Raw genomic sequence first — 21,099 nt, forward strand, 5'->3', positions numbered from 1 at the left:
AAAGAAAGTATAGAATAATACAGTGTAGGAAACTGCACTAGGCAAGTTTCTAGGACACGTTAGCACTGATCTCAACTCTGCCTCTTAAGTATGTAACCTTGAGTAAATCATTTCACTTGGATTTCAGTTTCAGTGTTCAGCAAACAGACCATAAAAAATGTGTAGGGTATCTTCCACTTTTAACATTCTACGGCCTAAAAGGGAAAGTACCCCTCTTACATACATTAGCAACATGCTTCCATTTTGAAGAGGCTTTGGTACAAAAGAGAGATTCTCATGGCTTTTAATAAAACATACAAATACATATGATTGGTTTAGAAGTTTGCATGACTTAGTCAACTCAAAGTAGCCTTTCCAGTTCAGGTTATGCCACCCTTAGTCTAATATCTGACAAGATAATCTGAACCTTTACCCATTTGGAAGAAAATTCATGTAACTCTTAATTAACTTCCATAATCCTTAGATATAGACATCATTTAGTCATTAATAGGTTTTAATAGGGTTTTTTTACAAATTCACTTTAAAAAAGAGTTTTACATCTGTAAAACTGCATCTCCTCTTCCTTTTCTCAGAGTTATAATCTTAAATCATGCTTCCTTAGCTCTCACTAGGGCTACTTTAATGACTTCATTTCTTTCCTTCTTTGATTTACTAAATTTTAAACTCTTTTCTCTTTAATCTACTTTAAATGCTACTGCTAAATTATATCCAAGCATTCAGATTACTGTGCTTTTGTTTTTTTTTTTAATATATTATTTTTATTTTTGGCTGTGTTGGGTCTTCATTGCTGCATGCAGACTTTCTCTAGTTGTAGCAAGCAGGGGCTACTCTTCGTTGCGGTGCATAGGCTTCTCATTGCAGTGGCTTCTCTTGTTGCACAGCATGGGCTCTAGGCGCACCGGCTTCAGTAGGTGCAGCACATGGGTTCAGTAGTTGCGGCACGTGGGCCCTAGAGCATGTGGGCTCAGTAGTTCCAGCACGTGGGCTCTAGAGCGCAGGCTCAGTAGTTGTGGTACACGGGCTTGGTTGCTCCATGGCACGTGGGATCTTCCCGGACCAGAGATCGAACCCGTGTCTCCTGCTTTGGCAGGCGGATTCTTAAGCACTGCGCCACCAGGGAAGTTCCCCATATTACTATCCTTTTCAAATATGTTAAATTACCTTTTCTTGTTCAAATAAAATTTTTCTTGCCTTCCCACATTCAAGGCTCTTTGCCATTTCTACACTTTCTCAGGAACAGATTTTTCTCTTAGTGTTGTATGAACTTGGGTAATCAACTTATGTCACAGTGTTTTAATCCATAAAATGGGCATAATGCCACTTATCCTACATGAAATGTTGCTGTGAGCAAAGAAAAAGAATGGGGAAGTGTTTTGAAATATCTAAAACTCTATTACTGGGCAGGCCATACAAATGATAGTTTAATTTCTGCTTCATTATCCCTCACAGCTGTTATTGGCATTCTCCATAGACTGGCACCAAGAATGGCTACTCTTTCAAATAATTACTTGACATGACTATTCTCAACTTAAAAATCTTTAGCAAGGACTATTTCACCCAATAATATCAAAAGCAGATTTATTTTTATTGCAACTTAATACAACCAAAATGTTTTCAATAAAGGAAACTGAAATTAGTAATTTTGAAATTTATAGTTAAAATAATATTGGAGGCCTTAATCACTGATAAATACACACTTTACCTTTCTTCCAATCTGTACTCCTGGGGTGTCTGCTTCCACAATAAATCCAGTAAAGGCTTTACTAGCAGGAGCCTTAGGATCCAGATCAGAACGAGCCAATAAAAAATACCTAATACACATATACATACATGATGATAGATAATGGTATCAGCAGATAACATATGGTGACTCCCATCTCAGTTAATCCTCCCAACAATCCCAATTATTATTACCCCCATTTTACAGATGAAGAAATGAAGAATCAGAGAGGTTTAAAAGCTCACCCAGGTCACATACTTACAACATGGCAGAGCTAGTATTTCACCCCACATTTACTTCTTAACTAATATGATATCTAGCTTTTTTTTTTGTAGTTTGATTGACAAGTAAAAATTCCTTGTATCAAGATGACATAAAATAAAGTATGTGTGTGTTGGAACTGTCACTTTTTCTTTCCCAAAACTAGTTTAAGTATTTAAGGGACAAGTTATCTAGAAAAGGAGGGTAAATGGGGCTGCCTGTGAAAAGAAATGAGACAGTGACCCCTATGTTCTGACTACTGTCCTCTTCATGCAGCAAAATCAGAGTTTGTGTTACAGCTGAATTATTATGAATATCTCCTGGGTTTTCTCTCCAGAAGAATTCTTTCCAGGAAGATTTAAAAATAAAACATGAGGAAAAAAGGCAAAACATCCAAATATCCAGGTAACCCATGTTCTAAATAGCCTGGTATAGGAGAATTTTTTTTTTAATTTCTTAAATAACTAATTTATTTTCTATGCTTAAAACTAATAAACTATCATCTACTCTACAGTTTTACTTAATAGTTTTAAAAATAGTAAAAATTGTTTTCTAGTTTCATATGTTACCAAATTTGTCTTACTACATGATGCGCTGTACTTAATCAATTCTCAAAATTGTGAAAGCTTCTACTTGCATTGTTGGATTTCCCTCAACTTGTTACATTTTAATCGTTTCTTCACTTTTTTATTACTTGCTGATATTATGATAACTTAATTAAAGACAGTGATATAGCACCCCATATTACTGGACACTTATAAAGTGATTGACATATTTAAAATAAACAGCAAACTCACTCTCAGGAGTAATGCTTTTCTTGCCAAAAAATAGCACTGAAGAGCACACATATATAGTGAATCAGAATTTTTGCAGACAAGGAAAGATAACCCATTTTTAGTTCATTATACCAATCACCAGAAGGTCCTTCTTCTATAAGTTCCTATTTATATACTTGTAGTGATGAGTAAATACATTTTTCCCATGACCACTTAACACACACTAGATAGAACTGTTGTTGAAATTCTTACCTTTATGTTGAGCTATACTTTACATTTTTCTCACTTTCACACATTTATTCTAAACTGACTTTCTGAAGCAAACATACAAGCCTACTCTTCCATGTACGAGACATTATTTAAAATTTTTAAAAATTCTTCCTACACAACCAAATCTAATTCCTTTACTCTTCATAGGACATGTTTTCTGTGCTCACCTTAATGAAGGACATTTACTTGCTTCTAAATTTATTTCATTTTGTCAGTGCATGTCTTACAAGTGTTGCCCAGAACTGTTACCATTTTTTTTCCTGCTTGTTTGATGCTATACTTCTATTACTTCAGCAAAAAATTACATTCGCTTCTTAAAGGCAGATACATCACACTGTTGATTCCTATAGAACTTTCTTCATCTTTTTTCCACAAATAATGCTATCAAATATGTTTTCCTTCAACATTTTATATTAATACAAGGGATTTTATGACCCTTTGTTGAACTTCATGTCGTTATTTTTGGACCTATATATTTGGACCTTTTAGATTTTATTAAAGTAAAAGTCTGTCCTCTCTAAACTTATTGCTCAGAAGCAGAGAAATGTGCTATACAAATGGCTTTCCTTTCTCATCAGAGTCTTGGGGGAATGGTTCCAAGGAGGTCCCGGTAGGGGCTAGGGAGAGTGAGGATAGTAAGCCAAGTAGAGGGAACTCTAGCTTTCCTAATCAGATTCAACCAGAGCAGGTATTTTTGTTTTATTTTATTTTACAAATTAAACTTCTGATACAATTTGAAGAAATAGTTCAGGACTTAAGAATAGTTTGTGAAAATCACTGAACTATTTATAATCCTTTATGGACCCTCCAGTTCCATGAATAAAACTTGTCTTAATTGTGGTGGTTTAATAATAAAGGAAGGAGAGAGGGGGAGATTCTGAATATAAAGCATTTAAGAATCAATATAGAGAGGTTTTAAACAATATACCAATTAGCTTTTCCTCCATTGGTTATCCACATCTTCTGACCATTAATAATATACTCATCTCCTTTTTTTTCTGCTTTGGTCTTTATAGCAGCTACATCAGAGCCTGCTCCAGGTTCTGTTACACAGTAGGCCTTGAATATATGGAAACAAGAGAAAATAATTATATGTTAATTATTAAATTATGAACATTTAGAACCAGGAGGGTATTTTTTTAAGTCAGTATTTTAAATACTTTAAAATACTTAACAATAAAATGTTCTTACAGAATCAAACTGCTCAAATGTAAAAACATTTAATATGTAATTTAAAACTAGATGTAGGATACCAATAAACCATATAAAAAATTACAATATTAGGTATCTTCAACCAAGTTAAATAAATTTCACACGAACTCATTCATTCAAACATTTATTGAGTAGTATCTACCATTTACCAGGTTATGAAGGAGGAGATGGAAAAGCCAGAGATGAAAGACATCTTGTCTTCAAGATTTTTACAATGTAGCAGTGGAGATGAATATTATATTGTAATTATATATCTAAGTATTAAAGTCACACACAATGGGCTTAAGAAACTATCTTAGCTTTAGAGTGTCAGAAAGCTTCCCAGAGGTGATGCTTAAATTAAGTCTCAAAAAGGAAAAGGAATTCTTAGGGGGTAAGGAAAAGGGGGAATGTGTATTCCAGGAAATAATACATATGCAATGATACCGAGATAAGAAGCAGGGTTACCCAGTGTTTGTAATATAAAAGTACCAGATTCTATAACATCTATACTCTGTGCATGTAAGGGAATGGTAGAAATTAGTCTGGAAAGAAAAGAAGGGAACAGATGACAAAGAACACTTTATACTACACTAAGAAGTTAAAATTTTATCTGGTGGAAAAAAGGGAGCCTCTTAAAGCTCTTCAACAGATGTGTGACAAGATGTAAGCAGAATGGATAAAGGGAGTGGTGGAAGGCAAGCAATGGGTAGCTGAAGTTCATTCAAGTTTACTGAGTGACAGGTACTGGGAATACAAGGCCTAAAGACACAAGTTCCTTACCCTTAAGGTACTTATGGTCCAAAGAGAGAAACCTTAACAGTTAATTTTAATTCAAAGTAGTAAGGGTACATAGGGACATTAGAAATGACTACTTAGACCTGTAGGGGGTGGGAGGTGGAGTGGTAAGGAAGATGAAAAGAAGAATAAGTAATACTCGTTGAAGGAGATAGGTCTTGAATGACAAATAAGTGAGGCAAGCTGATCTAGGCATGGAAGAATGAAACAGCAGTTGTACAAGGCAAAGTACTAGCAGTTCAGTACTGGAATGTAAAGTATGAAACTGAAAGCCATGAAAACAGGCTAAAAAGGCAGGCAGGGACCTGGTCCTGGAGGCTGAGGTGTATGCCATGCTAAGGAGAGCAGACTTTTATGCATTCAACAAAAGTTTATCAAACACTTGCTATTGTGCCACAGAACCTGGGCTTCAGGGAAATCCAGAGCAGCCTAGTGTGCAAAAGTGAGGAATATACATGCATTTTTCTGAGGATGTCAGATTCTAAAATGGGTTCACAAACTAAAAAAAAATATTAGATACCACTGCTATTGATGAAATGGAAACACAATGTTTTTGTAAATGCAGGAAAGTGACAGATTTACATTTTAGATAGTTTATTATTACAGAAGTATAAAGGACAGATTTAAGGGGAAATAATAATAACTTTTTACTATCTTCCAGGTGCTGTTCTAAGTACTTGACTCATTTAAACCTCACAATAATCCTTATGACACAGGTACTAGGTATCTACATTTTATAAATAAGGAAACTGAGACAGTGAGGTTAAGTAATTTTCCCAAGTTCACAGATCTAGTAAGTGGCATAAATACCTACATAAGACTGGAGTTAGGGACACAAATTATGCAAGAAAGAAAGCTTAAACTAAGAAGCAAGATAAGGCAAGAAGATAAGATGAAGTTTAGAATTGTGGTGTGAAATCCACAGGACACAATGACTGAATAGGATGTTGGGGAGCTAAAGAGGATGTTATGATGACTCAATTTTTTAGTTTAGGAAGCTTCCAATTAGGGATAATCTCGAAGAGAAGCAGTACTATAGAGTGGGAAGAAAATAATTTGGTTTGGGACACATTTCGCTTAAGATATTTGAGTCTAGGTCTTCCCTGGTGGCTCAGTGATTGCCTGCCTGCCAATGCAGGGGACGCGGGTTCGAGCCCTGGTCTGGGAAGATCCCACATGCCGTGGAGCAACTAGGCCCGTGAGCCAAACTACTGAGCCTGCGCGTCTGGAGCTTGTGCTCCGCAACAAGAGAGGCCACGACAGTGAGAGGCCTGCGCACCGCGATGAAGAGTGGCCCCCACTCACCACAACTAGAGAAAGCCCTCGCATAGAAACGAAGACCCAACACAGCCAAAAATAAATAAATTAAATAAATAAATAAATAAATAAATAAAAATACAATTTGGAAAAAAAGAGATATTTGAGTCTAGCTAGGAAGAAATGTCTAATAGATAAGTTCATATAGGAGGGTAAAGGTCAGGGGAGAGATAAGGCCTGGAACTGGAGACTTAATAGACTACTCAGTGAATATACCAAAACTTAACATGAGACAGGGAGACTGATTTGACAACTTAAGTCAAGAGTAAGCTTTATGTAAATCAACAGTGCTAATGCTATAAGCTATATTTACGAAAGAATAGTATCTACCTCTTCTTATCTTTGTGCTCTTTACACAATTCTTAGATGACACCTTTGGTCCAGAAGACCTTAATTAAGACGAAAATACAGATTTATGGGAAAGAGACCTGGAAAATCTCAGAGACACATCTTTATTGCAACCCTCTGGATCTGTGAGAGAGAACAGTGCCCAGTAGGATCAGCTCTGGACTTGCTCCAACTCGAGGCTTTCAGTAACTCCCTTCTCTTCAAGCTCCCCACTCAGCCCAACATTTTAATCTTTCAGTCTTTCTCCCTCCTTCATCGTCCTCTGTTTATTCACCTTTTCCATTCCCTTGTCTCATTTTCTCATTCTTTCTGATTGCCCTGCTCTCTCACACTCACATCCCCTCACAGATCATCTTTCTGTTGGAGACTATACTGATGGCCTATTTCCAAGAGCAGCAGGTTTGAATCAGCTCCAGTTTAAAATGAAGGTGGGGGGTGGGGGCAAGGCCAGGAGGGGATATTAAAAAAAAATAAAAGTATCTAAAATAAGAGTGATGGAACCATGCTACTCTGTACTCATCAGACCATACTAGAGTACTATATTTAGCTCTATAATAATATTTTTGAGTCAGTGATTACTAAGAAGGCGGTGGGACTTTACTGTGTTGTATGAAGAAAAGATGAAAAAATTGGGGCTAATTTGCTTAGAAAAAAGTAAGATCCACATGACAGCCATATTAAAATACCTGAAGGGCTATACAGCCAAGGGAGAGGATTTGAATTGATAGGAGAAAACTAGTGTGAAATTATTCAAATTTATTGAACACCTATTATGGTATCAGGTGGTGACATTACAAAAGGAAATGACACAATCCTTTCCCTCAGGAGCATGCAATCTAGAAGAGCTTTCTAACAGTCAGGGACACTCCCAAATGGAGCTGCTTCAGAAAGCTGAGACTCCTAGACATGAAAACATGAGCTAGATGGCCTTTTCACAGGTGAGCTATAGAGGAGATTCAGGTGTCATGTAGGTTAACTGCATTACTCTTCTACCTAGATGTTCAAATCTGTTTTCAACGTCACAACAAAGAAGTATTATACAAATGAACTCTCCAGAAAAGATAATTCTTTCAAATACCAAAATTTTATTTTAAGTAACTTTGGGAATTTCTTTTCCTCTGAAATATGCTATTTGACATTCCTCTACTTTATAATAAGGCATAGTTTTTATTTTTTAAAACTTTTTCATAAATTTCTTTTATTCTTACTTATTTTTGGCTGTATTGTATCTTTGTTGCTGCACGCGGGCTTTCTCTAGTTGTGGCGGGCGGGGGCTACTCTTCGATGCAGTGCACGGGCTTCTCATTGCGGTGGCTTTTCTTGTTGCGGAGAATGGGCTCTAGGCACGAGGGCTTCAGTAGTTGTGGCTCGCAGGCTCGAGAGCGCAGGCTCATTAGTTGCGGCACACAGGCTTAATTGTTCCACGGCATGTGGGATCTTCCCAGACCACGGCTCAAACTCCGGTCCCCTGCGTTGGCAGGTGGATTCTTAACCAATGTGCCACCAGTGAAGCCCAAGACATAGTTTTTAGAACTTATGAAGTGTATGAGTTGTGTGTTTCTATGCACAATGGCTGGTTCTTCAGAGTTGTTCTTGTCTTATTTGATTGTTTCCTAGTAAGTAAAATTAATTTTATAATGCTCTTTCAGCAGAAGCCATTTTTGTTTCCAGTGCAACTTGTTCTCTTAAGTCAAGCAAATTAGTAACATTCTTTTATGCATAATTATTTATTTATGAAGAATTTATTATTTACTTAATTTGCATAATTCTATGAATTCTATAATACTATGAATACATTTTGGGTAAGGATCTAAGGGTCTACCAGATTGTTAACTTATGAGCCGGAACCCAGTTTTGGTGGGTTTTTTTTTTATTTTTTTTTGGGGGGGGGCTGCTTTGGGTCTTCACTGCTGTGCACGGGCTTTCTCCAGTTGCGGCGAGCGGGGGCTACTCTTTGTTGCAGTGGGCGGGCTTCTCATTGCAGTGGCTTCTCTTTCTTGTGGAGCACAGGCCCTAGGCACATGGGCTGCAGTAGTTGTGTCATGCAGGCTCAGTAGCTGTGGCTCACCGGCTCTAGAGCGCAGGCTCAGTAGTTGTGGCACACAGGCTTAGATGCTCCGCGGCATGCGGGATCTTCCCGGACCAGGGCTCGAACCTGTGTCCCCTGCATTGGCAGGGGGATTCTTAACCACTGTGCTACCAGGGAAGTCCCAAGAGCCCAGTTTTATTCACTGTTTTATTCCAAGTCCACCTGGTACACAGTATTCAAATATTTAAAAGAATGAGTAGAACATTATACTTTTCTTTATTAGTGATGATACCACCAACTTATCTTTGTATAGTTTACTAAACAATTTTGCATTCATTCTCTACTAATTTTTTCTTTTTTGCCTTACACTCTAAAGTGACTGGAGGTTGTTCATATAACGCATGCTTTTAAAAAAATCAGGAATGAAGTGAAAATAAAGATAAACCGGAAAGAATAATATACTACAACACATGCTTCGAGGTTCAAATAATTACTAATGGAGAACTATAAAATTGCCTCTGTGCTTCCTACTTACCAAAACAAAAAAAAATACTATACTGTAGTTACAAGTGTAAACTGCCTATAAGCTGAAGTCTGGCATATAGCCGGGAATTCAGATATTGAGTAAATGAATGGCAGTTAAAGAAAAACAAGGTATCCCCTGGCCATTAGGTATGAAAGAAATACTATATTTTTGCAAAAGGGACACTATGTGAAGATATTCTTATAAAAACATAAGCATTTTGTTTTATCTTTACTATATCCTTTTTAGATGTTATACGACCAAAATAGGTGTGTATAACAATACAGAAGAAAATACAGAAGAGACTTTGAAGATAAGTATCTATATAAGATCATATTGCTATTATATGGCTTGAAGCCAGGTCTTGGGACCCCAAGTTCAGTGTTCAGTTACATTTCAGCTACTTCTCAGTTCCACTGGAAATGCATGGTTTTATGACAAGAGTTTCCTTTACCACTGTTACGCTTTTTCAAACACTTGTGAGTTCTTAGACCATGTTTGGACAAGTAAGTTTACTGAATGTCTTGCCCATAACAAGCTTGTCCTAGTAGTCTAATACTTGTTTCCAGTTGTCTAATACTGCATATATTTTAGGTATATACTTTTTAAAATATATACTATATTTTAGGTATATACTTTTTAAAAGATTAATCCAATCTTTGAAAAAGAAATAGGTTTCTAACTTATTATTGATATTTTAATACTATATATGTAATATATATGCAATAATACAATTAGTTTTGATTTTTAGAAAATGTTTTTACACTAAGTGGTATTAAAAAATAATTATAGTATCACCCTGATTTATTTCTGTACTCACTTTCCTCCGCAAGAGTATAACTGATCACATGATCTGGTAAGAGATTAAGTCTTACGAACATGCATTAACACTGTAACTGTAAATTAAATCCAAAAACTTATCTTTTTCTGTATCAGTTTTTACCATGACATTATTATTATTATTATTTTTATTGGCAGCTTCAGGTCTTAGTTGTGGTATGTGGGATCTTCGTTGAGGCATGCAGGATCTTTCATTATGGCACACAGGCTTCTCTCTTGTTGTGGCGTGCAGGTTTTCTCTTCTCTAGTTGTGGAGCACAGGCCCCAGGACGTCTGGGCTCTGTCATTGAGGCATGTGGGTTCCAGAGCACATGGGCTCTGTAGTTTGCAGCATGCAGGCTCTCTAGTTGAGGCACACGAGCTCAGTAGTTATGTCGCATGGGCTCAGTTGCCCTGCAGCACGTGGGATCTTAGTTCCCTGACAGGGGATCAAACCCATGTCCCCTGCATTATAAGGTGGATTCTTTATCACTGGACCACCAGGGAAGTCCCCTACCATGACATTATTATTTTTTTTAAATAAATTTATTTATTTATTTTTGGCTGCATTGGGTCTTCATTGCTACATGTGGGCTTTTCTCTAGTTGCGTCAAGGAGGGGCTACTCTCCATTGCGGTGCATGGGCTTCTCATCGCAGTGGCTTCTCTTGCTGAGAAGCACGGGCTCTAGGCACATGGGCTTCAGCAGTTGTGGTGCACGGGCTTAGTAGTTGGCTCGTGGACTCTAGAGCACAGATTCAGTAGTTGTGGCACATGGGCTTAGTTGTACTGCAGCATGTGGACTCTTCCTGGACCAGGGCTCAAACCCATGTCCCCTGCATTGGCAGGTGGATTCCTAACCACTGCACCACCAGGGAGGTCCAACATTATTATTTTTTTTTTTCTTCCGGTACGCGGGCCTCTCACTGTTGTGGCCTCTCCCTTTGCGGAGCATAGGCTACAGATGTACAGGCTCAGCAGCCATGGTTCACAGGCCCAGCCGCTCCACGGCATGTGGGATCTTCCCAGACCGGGGCACGAACCCGTGTCCCCTGCATCAGCAGGCGCACTCTCAGTCACTGTGCCACCAGGGAAGCCCCTGACATTATTTTTAAAAGCAAAAATCTAAGGAATTTAAATATTCAACAATAGGGAATAGTGAAATAATTTATAGTACGTCAATTAGATAGCATATTATGTAGTCATAAATATCACAGTATTTAAAAAGAAGTAGAGCATAAGAAAATGCTCGTTATGTTAAAAAGGATGTAATACTGCATATATAATATGACCTTGATTGTGAAAAATACATCTATATGTATTAAAAAATCTAATAGAGTATACAGTAAGACAGTTATACCAGTTAACTTCATATCTGAGGGATTACAGATGTTTTTGTTCTTCTTCATACCTTTCTAAATCTTCTATACTATTTTTACAACCTGAAAGTTTTTTAAATATTAATTCTAAAAAGTTTAAATAAAACACATTATATGTAGTATAATTTTTTTTTTTTTTTTTTTTTTTTTTTTTTTTTTTTTTTTGCGCTACGCAGGCCTCTCACTGTTATGGCCTCTCCCGTTGCGGAGCACAGGCTCCGGACGCGCAGGCTCAGTGGCCATGGCTCACGGGCCCAGCCGCTCCACGGCATGTGGGATCCTCCCGGACCGGGGCACGAACCCGTGTCCCCTGCATCAGCAGGCGGACTCTCAACCACTGCGCCACCAGGGAAGCCCTATGTAGTATAATTTTATAAATATTATTGAGAGTTAACTGACTCTCAGTAGAAATTAATCAATATTTTTCATTAATATACCTATTGACTATTTTCATTTTCACCCTTGGCTTCATATTTTGAGTATATAAATTGCACTAGATACATATTTGAATAATATTATGCACTAGAAGGGGGAAAATGTACAGTAAACCTTTATTAATTCAGAAGTTAGAATAATTTAGGGACTAGAGTGAATGTATTTTTACATATACTGAAGATATTAATAACAAAACTGCCAAAGAAATGTTTAAAATACTTGAACTACTTTTAAAGACTCTAATATTTTAGAAATACCTATTTATAAACAGTAAGATAATTACAAATATTCATATCAGTGTATAAGTTACGTTCTCCAAAGCATCTCTATGCTACAATTTTTTAGCCTGTTTCTAATATTATATACATTACAAGAAAAGAATCTGGATGTTTCACACAATTCTTAGACAATATTGAGAATTAGCCTACTAGGTAACTCTCACCTGTTGAAACAAATTGACAACTAAGTAGGAAATACATATAAATGTCTTCATAAGTATACCTGAAATTTAGGTACCTAAAATAAATAAAAAACATTTATTTTCTTTTTTTTTTTTTTTTTGCGGTACGCGGGCCTCTCACTGTTGTGGCCTCTCCAGTTGCGGAGCACAGGCTCCAGACGCACAGGCTCAGCGGCCGTGGCTCATGGGCCCAGCCGCTCCACGGCATGTGGGATTTTCCCCGACCGGAGCACGAACCCGCGTGCCCTGCATTGGCAGGCGGACTCTCAACCACTGTGCCACCAGGGAAGCCCAAAACATTTATTTTTAAATACTACTTTCTACTCTTTCAGACCAGTTCTCACAGTTAGCTCAAAATGATAGCAATTTACTATATTTTGGTATCACAATCACACCCTAGACTGAAATCTGTTTGACTAATAACCAAAAGAAAGAAATATCCTATGTAAAGTCGCTTGCAGAATAGAACTGCAGCATGCATGTGTGTAAAATGTATAAGAATATCTTTCATAAAAAAGCCAATTTAGGGACTTCCCTGGCAGTCCAGTGGTTAAGACTCTGCGCTTCCACTGCAAGGGGCACAGATTTGATCCCTGGTTGGGGAACTAAGATCCCGCATGCTGCATGGCACGGCCAAAATAAATTCCAATTTAAAAATTTGTTGAGTAGTTCTCAGAAAATTAAATAAAACCTATAAATATCCTCCTGAAGTCACTCAGTCATTCAACAAACAAACTGTTATCTTTTCAGTCATATTAATTTCTTATTAGTTCAAAAAACTACTAGTTCAAACACCTACTGTCATGTATTCCATCTGAAATTCCTGACACAACTGCTCAGTTCTAGAGCTCTAGAGTGCTCCATTAAGTAGCTATTACTCTCCTGGAAATAAGCTAGAGGATTGTTATGATACTTTTCTGGCATCCCAGAAACATTATAAGTAGGTATCTTTCTTCTGGAAATAAGCAAAAGGATTATTTTATGACACTTTCTGGCACCCCAGAAACATCATTGTACCTAAATATGTTGCTTTTGCCTTAATGTGCTGTAGCCCAGTGTATACATACAGACTGAAAAGGAAGAAGAGCACACTTACTCACGTCTTTAAATGTGAAATAAAGCAGCAGCTACACATACTCACACACATCAGTGGCTCCTCAGTCATTCTCCCCAAATATTTCTTTTGTTGTTCATCATTTCCAGCAATAATAACAGGCATTTGCTATCAACCAAAGAAAAGTGATATTAAAAAAGCAAGATATTTTAAAATTAGGTATGTAAATTGAAATACTTAATTCAAAACATGAGAACTATTTTCCCCCAAGGGTAAGTCCAAAGAATTGGCCTTTATTCTGCCTCTAAGTTAGAGAGCTAAAGCCACGAGGATATAAATCTATTAATCCAAGTATTTTCATAAAACAAAGTTATATAGGACTTGTTGGTAATATAATATATAAAAATTTACTGTAGTAAGATGCACAAGTAGAGAATTAAATTTACGGACTTCCCTGGTGGCACAGTGGTTAAGAATCCGCCTGCCAATGCAGGGGACACAGGTTCGAGCCCTGGTCCGGGAAGATCCGACATGCCACAGAGCAACTAAGCCCGTGTGCCACAACTACTGACCCTGTGCTCTAGAGCCTGCGAGTCACAACTACTGAGCCCATGCACCACAACTACTGAAGCCCACGCGCCTAGAGCCCGTGCTCTGCAACAAGAGAAGCCACGCAATGAGAAGCCTGCGCACTGCAATGAAGAGTAGCCCCCACTTGCCGCAACTAGAGAAAGCCTGCACGCAGTAACGAAGACCCAATGCAGCCAAAAATAAACAAACAAACAAAAAAGAATTAAATTTACAATAAATGACATGGTATATATGATCAGGTGTCCTAAGAATTACTCACTAAATTTCAGCATTGCCAGCAGTGGCAGCAAGCCATCCCAATCCTTCTCCTCAATGCCCTTACCTAAGAATTGCCACTGAAGCCACAGCCAAAGTGAACAGTTTCCCACAGAGACAGCTAGGACTCCGAGTACTAAAGACAACAGCCAGAATGATCAACTCATGGAAAAGAACTCCAGGCTTCACTGCAGAATCTTGTGTTCCTTTTTAAAGAAAACTGTGTTCCACCAGCTAACCTAACTTAGCAGTACTGTTTCATTAACAACAGCTCAGTTAAGCAATTCATTTTCTAGGTAACTTACCCCCAGAGAATTTCCTTCAATAGCAGTCTGAACCCCTGAACATCCATAAGCCATTTCTTCAGTAATTAGACAGCTATCAAAAGTTCCAAGTCCAAGACCTCCTACAGTATCAAAATGTTTTAAGAGCCCATTATAATATATAGCACACCTCAACAGAAATAAGGGTGAACTATTTAAATTACTTCCGATATAACCTAATTGATTTTAACAGCAAATTTGCAAATACAGTATCTATAACACTAGAAACTAAAAGTTTTCTGGCTAGTACAGTAACAAAGTATACTTCTCTAAAATAAGTTTTAAAATTTCAAAAAATTCTCTTACTATTTGTAATCTGGACCTGTCTTCCTGTTTCAGCTTGATTTTGTAAAAACTTGATTCAACTCTGCTAAAATTTTAACCTTTTGACTGATGAAAGGAGTGAAAGGAAAGTCTCAATAAAATGTAAAATCAAAGGTAGAATTAAAATGCAACAAATCAACTAACTGTAGAGAGAGAAGTTACCAAGGATTAGGATCAAGTTAACATCGGAACCAGTTATAAAGAAGGAAGAATGCCTCTAAGTGTTGAGTACAAGGCTTCTAAAAGCTGACAAATACTGAAGTCTGAACACAGGGGCACAAAAGTAGAAAGCCATTTAATGGCAACAAATATCTGAAAGAATGACTGAATAGAATTTCAAAATTCTTCTTGTACATAGGCATTCTAGAATTAAAAATGTAAAGAAAACTTACCACAACTTTCTGGAATGTGTGTATTCAATAAACCAAGTTCCCAGGCTCTTTTAATTAGTGGGACAGGGTACTGAAAGAAAAAAATAATAATAAAGATAAAAGCCAGTTATATTTAAAATCTATTTATATTTAAAATCTTGTAAAATATGTCAAAGACTTTTCTCTCCTTAAAATGCATAAACCTACCTCGCCAGTCTTATCATATTCTGCAGCAACTGGGATTATTTCCTCCCTGGCAAATTTACGAGCAGTAGCTTGAAATTCTTTCTGCTGTTCAGTGAACGCTAAAGGAAAGTTATTTAGAAAACATTAAAATAGGACAATGAGTTGAGGGAAATGAAGTATGTGGAAATATATATTTATAATGGAGACTTTAAACCTTGATAACAAGAAAGTCAGACTACAGTGTGCCTTCAGACTAATCAAGATTTCACTGTGCTATATGAATAAATCTATATCAATACTCATGCCAAAAAGCTAGGTAAGATTTCTAGCTTTTACAAATAAGTAACAGATATAAACTTGAGTTTTCCTCTTCCAAGTGTTAAGGTAAAAACAATTTTTCTTACTTATTATTAGTTCCAAAGCAGACTCATCAAACTTTGACTAACACTGAAATAAAACTAATACATATGACAATGCCCTGATCTCAAGAATCAATCTAATTAGGGAGCTAAGACATGACCAGTGACCATAAACCAATAAAACTTGTTCCAAAATATCATATAATACTAATATAATTTCAATTTTACTCCTCCTTTAAACTCAGATAATTTAAGTTTATAAATTAGTACAAAGCAACTGGCAAAAGTGGTGGGAAAGCTTCTCAAATTAATGAAGTGAATAGGGTGACTGGACCAAGGACAGAAGCCAATTACCACCATACTTTTTAAAATCCATACTATCAAAGGATAGGTAAAGTTTTTAAAAGATATAGGGTATTTCAGGCAAGAAGAATGAGAAAAAAGGCAGAAAGGCAAGAATAAGCAAGAATGTTTAGGAGTATAGTAATCATTTCTATAGGGATGTATGAAATAAAATGTAAAAGACATTAGAAATTCGGTGTTGAATCTCTCATTGTATAAGTAAGGAAACAAAAGCCCAGACTGAGGAAACGATAGCCCCAGAGTCTTACAATGAATTAGCAATAAAAGTATACTTAGCGTTTCAGTCTAGTGTTCTCTACATCACAACTTTACTTCTAAAACTGGGGCCAAGTCGTATCAAAATTGTGAGTGGTTAAAGGGGAGGGAAGGCAAGGATCTATTATGTATTATTTGAGAATCTACTTTGATCCAGTTACTATGTGCTAGGACTTCACATATGTCATATAATTTAATCTTCAAATAAATCCTGTGTTGTAGATATTATCCCCATTTTATAGCTAAACAACCAGGTGCAACTGGTCATAGGTGTTATCCCTATTCCTTTTCTTGAGCTCCACAATCTCCCTCCTAAACACTTATATCTATCTCATCTTCTGTCAGTCAGCGAACCACCATAGATTTCTCCTGCTAGTCTCTTACTATTGAGTATGAATCTGTACCTGACAAACTGAAACTGAAGAGCAACCATACCAAACCTATGCTAACATCTCAATAAGAAAATAAGATCCAGTCTCCCAAACTGCTATCCTCATGCTGTTTCAAAATTTTCACTTAATTCTGTTAAAAAAAAAAAAAAACTTTTAAAGATGCTAACAATCTTAAAAAATAAAATAAAAACCAAAAATGATAACCCTAGGGAGTTTTGAGTTTGTTATTTCTACCTCGGTGTGAGTTAATTATCTCAGCTGCCTTTTAACTATTTTCTGAGACCAAGTGAACTGAAAAAATGGGTTTTCAACTAGAGGAAAGGTAATAATTTTGAAGCAAGAAGCACTTTAGGGGGCAAAGGATGCTGAAGAAAGGGATTATTTTTCAAATTTTTTGCCTTGGTGGGGCTCTTCATTTTAGAGAGAAAAGGGAAGCAAAATCTTATTCCTTTGCCCTCCGACACCACATGGCTCCCTGATCCCAAAACTGAGAACCATATGTACTAGCACCAAACTGCAGTTCAGATATATTATGGAAAAACCAGGCTCTAGCTTATTAGCAGGCACCTAGCACTTTGTAACTAATAAGTGTTTAAGAAGTATTTGTTGCATTCATTTCTAAGTTGAAGACTAGTCATATGTAGCAGTGAATTTGTTATTTATTTGGGGATATATACTTAAGAAAAATGGCAGAAATATATATGTATGCTGCTAATACAGATTTATGTATAGGGTATTATGATGGAGAAGAAAAAAAGATCAGGAAGAATGGGTATGGCTAACTGTGAACAATCTGTGGATGGCAATTGGTTCCATTCACTTACAGACATTACTAAGTTTGTTTACAAACATGTTCCTGATAAATACATATAAAAAGCTGCATACATACCACAAACAAAAGATTAAAATCAAAACACAGAACAAAGCATATACCAAAACTAAATCCTGATCCAGGTTCACGGTGTTGGGCAGCTTTCGTATGTTGTGATCTCCAGTCAAAGCGAGAAAGACTTCTCAGTACCTGCAAAGAACAATTTTATTACAATAAATTTGATAAACTAAACATGAGTCAAATAGAATACTGACAACACAAGTGAGTAGAACAGCTTCTTTGACCATATTCAAGAAAACAGTTTAAGTCAGTATTTAAATGCCCTCAACCACAATTTGACTTCTGTATTAAACCAATTATCAGATATTTGAACACCTATCATAAAGGAAATTCTTTTTTAAAAAAATGCAATGTGGAGAGATTGGTTCAAGATGGCGGAGTAGAAGGATGTGCGCTTACTCCCTCTTGAGAGAGCACCAGAATCACAACTGCTGAACAATCATCAACAGGAAGACACTGGAACTCACCAAAAAAGATACTCCACTACCAAAGACAAAGGAGAAGCCGCAAAAAGATGGGACGAGGGGTGCAAGCACAATAAAATCAAATCCCATAACCACTGGGTGGGTGACTCACAAACTGGAGAACAATTATACCACAGAAGTCCACCCACTGGAGTGAAGGTTTTGAGCCCCACGTCAGGCTTCTCAACCTGGGGGTCCAGCAACAAGAGGAGAAATTCCCAGAGAATCAGACTTTGAAGGCTAGTGGGATTTGATTGCAGGATTTCAACAGGACTGGGTGAAACAGAGACTCCACTCTTGGAGGGCACAAAGTAGTGTGCACATCAGGACCCGGTGAAGGAGCAGTGACCCTGTAGAAGACTGAACTAGACCTACCTGCTAGTGTTGGAGGGTCTCCTGCAGAGGTGGGGGGTGGCTGTGGTTCACCACAGGGACAAGGACACTGGCAGCAGTTCTGGGAAGTACACCTTGGTGTCAGCCCTCCTGGAGTCGCCATTAGCCCCACCAAAGAGCCAGGGAGGTGCAAGTGCTGAGTCACCTCAGGCCAAACACCCAACAGGAAGGGAACTCGGCCAAACCCATCAGCAGACAAGTGGATTACAGTTTTACTGAGCTCTGCGCACCAGAGCAACAGCCAGCTCTACCCACCACCAGTCCCTCACATCAGAAAGCTGGCACAAGCCTCTTAGATAGCCTCATCGACCAGAGGGAAGATAGCAGAAGCAAGAAAAACTACAATTCTGTAGCCTGTGGAACGAAAACCACATTCGCAGAAAGACAGACAAAATGAAAAGGCAGAAGACTATGTACCAGATGAAGGAACAAGGCAACACCCCAGAAAAACAACTAAATGAAGTGGAGATAGGCAAACTTCCAGAAAAAAGAATTCAGAATAATGATAGTGAAGATGATCTAGGACCTCAGAAAAAGAATGGCAGCAAAGATAAAGAAGATGCAAGAAATGTTTAACAAAGACCTAGAAGAATTAAAGAACAAAGACCTAGAAGAATTAAAGAACAAACAAACAGAGATGAACAATACAATAACAGAAATGAAAACTACACTAGAAGGAATCAATATTAGAATAACTGAGACAGAAGAACGGATAAGTGACCTGGAAGACAGAATGGTGGAATTCACTGCAGTGGAAAGAATTTAAAAAAAGAATGAAAAGAGTGAAGACAGCCTTAGAGACCTCTGGGACAACATTAAATGCAACAACATTCACATATAGGGATCCCAGAAGGAGAAGAGAGAGAGAAAGGACCTGAGAAAATATGTGAATAGATTATAGTCGAAAACTTCCCTAACATGGGAAAGGAAATAGCCACCCAAGTCCAAGAAGCCACCCAAGTCCAGGAAATAGCCACCCAAGTCCAGGAAGCACCCAAGTCCCAGGCAGGATAAACCAAAGGAGAAACACGCCAAGACACACAGTAATCAAACTGACAAAAATTAAAGACAAAGAAAAATTATTAAAAGGAGTAAGGGAAAAACAACAAACAATATACAAGGGAACTCCCATAAGCTTAACAGCTGATTTCTTAGCAGAAACTCTACAAGCCAAAAGGGAGTGGCATGATATATTTAAAGTGATGAAAGGGAAGCACCTATAACCAAGATTACTCTACCCAGCAAGGATCTCATTCAGATTCAACAGAGAAATCAAAAGCTTTACAGACAAGCAAAAGCTAAGAGAATTCAGCAGCACCAAACCAGCTCTACAACAAATGCTAAAGGAACTTCTCTAAGTGGGAAACACAGAAAAGAAAAGGTCCTAAAAAACAAACTCAAAACAATTAAGAAAATGGTAATAGGAACATACATTTCAATAATCACCTTAAATGTGAATGGATTTAATGCTCCAACCAAAAGACACAGGCTTGTTGAATGGATACAAAAACAAGGCCCATGTATATGCTGTCTGCAAGAGACCCAGTTCAGAACTAGGGATGCACACAGACTGAAAGTGAGGGGATGGAAGAAGATATCCCATGCAAATGGAAATCAAAAGAAAGCTGGAGTAGCAATACTCATATCAAATAAAATAGACTTTAAAACAAAGAACGCTACAAGAGACAAGGAAGGACACTACATAATGATCAAGGGATCAATCCAAAAAGAAGATATAACAATTATAAATATATATGCACCCAACATAGGAGCACCTCGACACACAAGGTAAATGCTAACAGCTATAAAAGAGGAAATCCACGGTAACACAATAATGGTGGGGGACTTTAACACCTCACTTACACCAATGGACAGATCATCCAGAAAATTAATAAGGAAACACAAGATTTAAAAGACACAATAGACCAGATAGATTTAATTGATAATTATAGGACCATCTGAAAAGAGCAGATTACATTTCATTCTCAAGTGCACATGGAACATTTTCCAGGACAGATCACATCTTGGATCACAAATCAAGCCTCGGTAAATTTAAGAAAACTGAAATCATATCAAGCATCTTTTCCGACCACAACGCTATGAGATTAGAAATAAACTACATGGAAAAAAAAGTAAAAAACACAAACACATGGAGGCTAAACAACACATTACTAAATAACCAAGAGATCACTGAAGAAATCAAACAGGAAATCAAAAAATACCTAGGGACAAATGACAATGAACACATGACGAACCAAAACCTATGGGATGCAGCAAAAGCAGTTCTAAGAGGGAAGTTTATAGCAATACAATCCAACCTCAAGAAACAAGAAAAATTTCAAATAAACAATCTAACCTTACACCTAAAGAAACTAGAGAAGAACAAACAAAACCCAAAGTTAGCAGAAGGAAAGAAATCATAAATATCAGAGCAGAAATAAATGATATAGAAACAAAGAAAACAATACCAAAGATCAATAAAACTAAAAGCTGGTTCTTTGAGAAGATAAACAAAATTGATAGACCTTTAGCCAGACTCATCAAGAAAAAGA

The 21,099-nt window shown here is 37.3% G+C and overlaps 1 protein-coding gene across 2 annotated transcripts in view; it reads right to left on the reverse strand.

The window, feature by feature from the left end:
• ACADM (acyl-CoA dehydrogenase medium chain) overlaps positions 1–21,099 on the reverse strand; it is a 48,819-nt gene that overhangs the window by 21,339 nt on the left and 6,381 nt on the right. For both annotated transcript variants that reach the window (XM_081225772.1, XM_081225771.1), the window contains exons 2-8: positions 17,732–17,819; positions 15,451–15,548; positions 15,265–15,334; positions 14,531–14,631; positions 13,467–13,547; positions 3,956–4,086; positions 1,703–1,811 (exon numbers count right to left, since the gene is read on the reverse strand). In XM_081225772.1, the coding sequence (XP_081081898.1) occupies positions 1,703–1,811; positions 3,956–4,086; positions 13,467–13,547; positions 14,531–14,631; positions 15,265–15,334; positions 15,451–15,548; positions 17,732–17,819 (678 nt within the window). The remainder of the gene's footprint in view (positions 1–1,702; positions 1,812–3,955; positions 4,087–13,466; positions 13,548–14,530; positions 14,632–15,264; positions 15,335–15,450; positions 15,549–17,731; positions 17,820–21,099) is intronic.

This window comes from Mesoplodon bidens (assembly GCF_964165515.1).
Source record: "Mesoplodon bidens genome assembly, chromosome: 2".
Taxonomy (NCBI): domain Eukaryota; kingdom Metazoa; phylum Chordata; class Mammalia; order Artiodactyla; family Ziphiidae; genus Mesoplodon; species Mesoplodon bidens.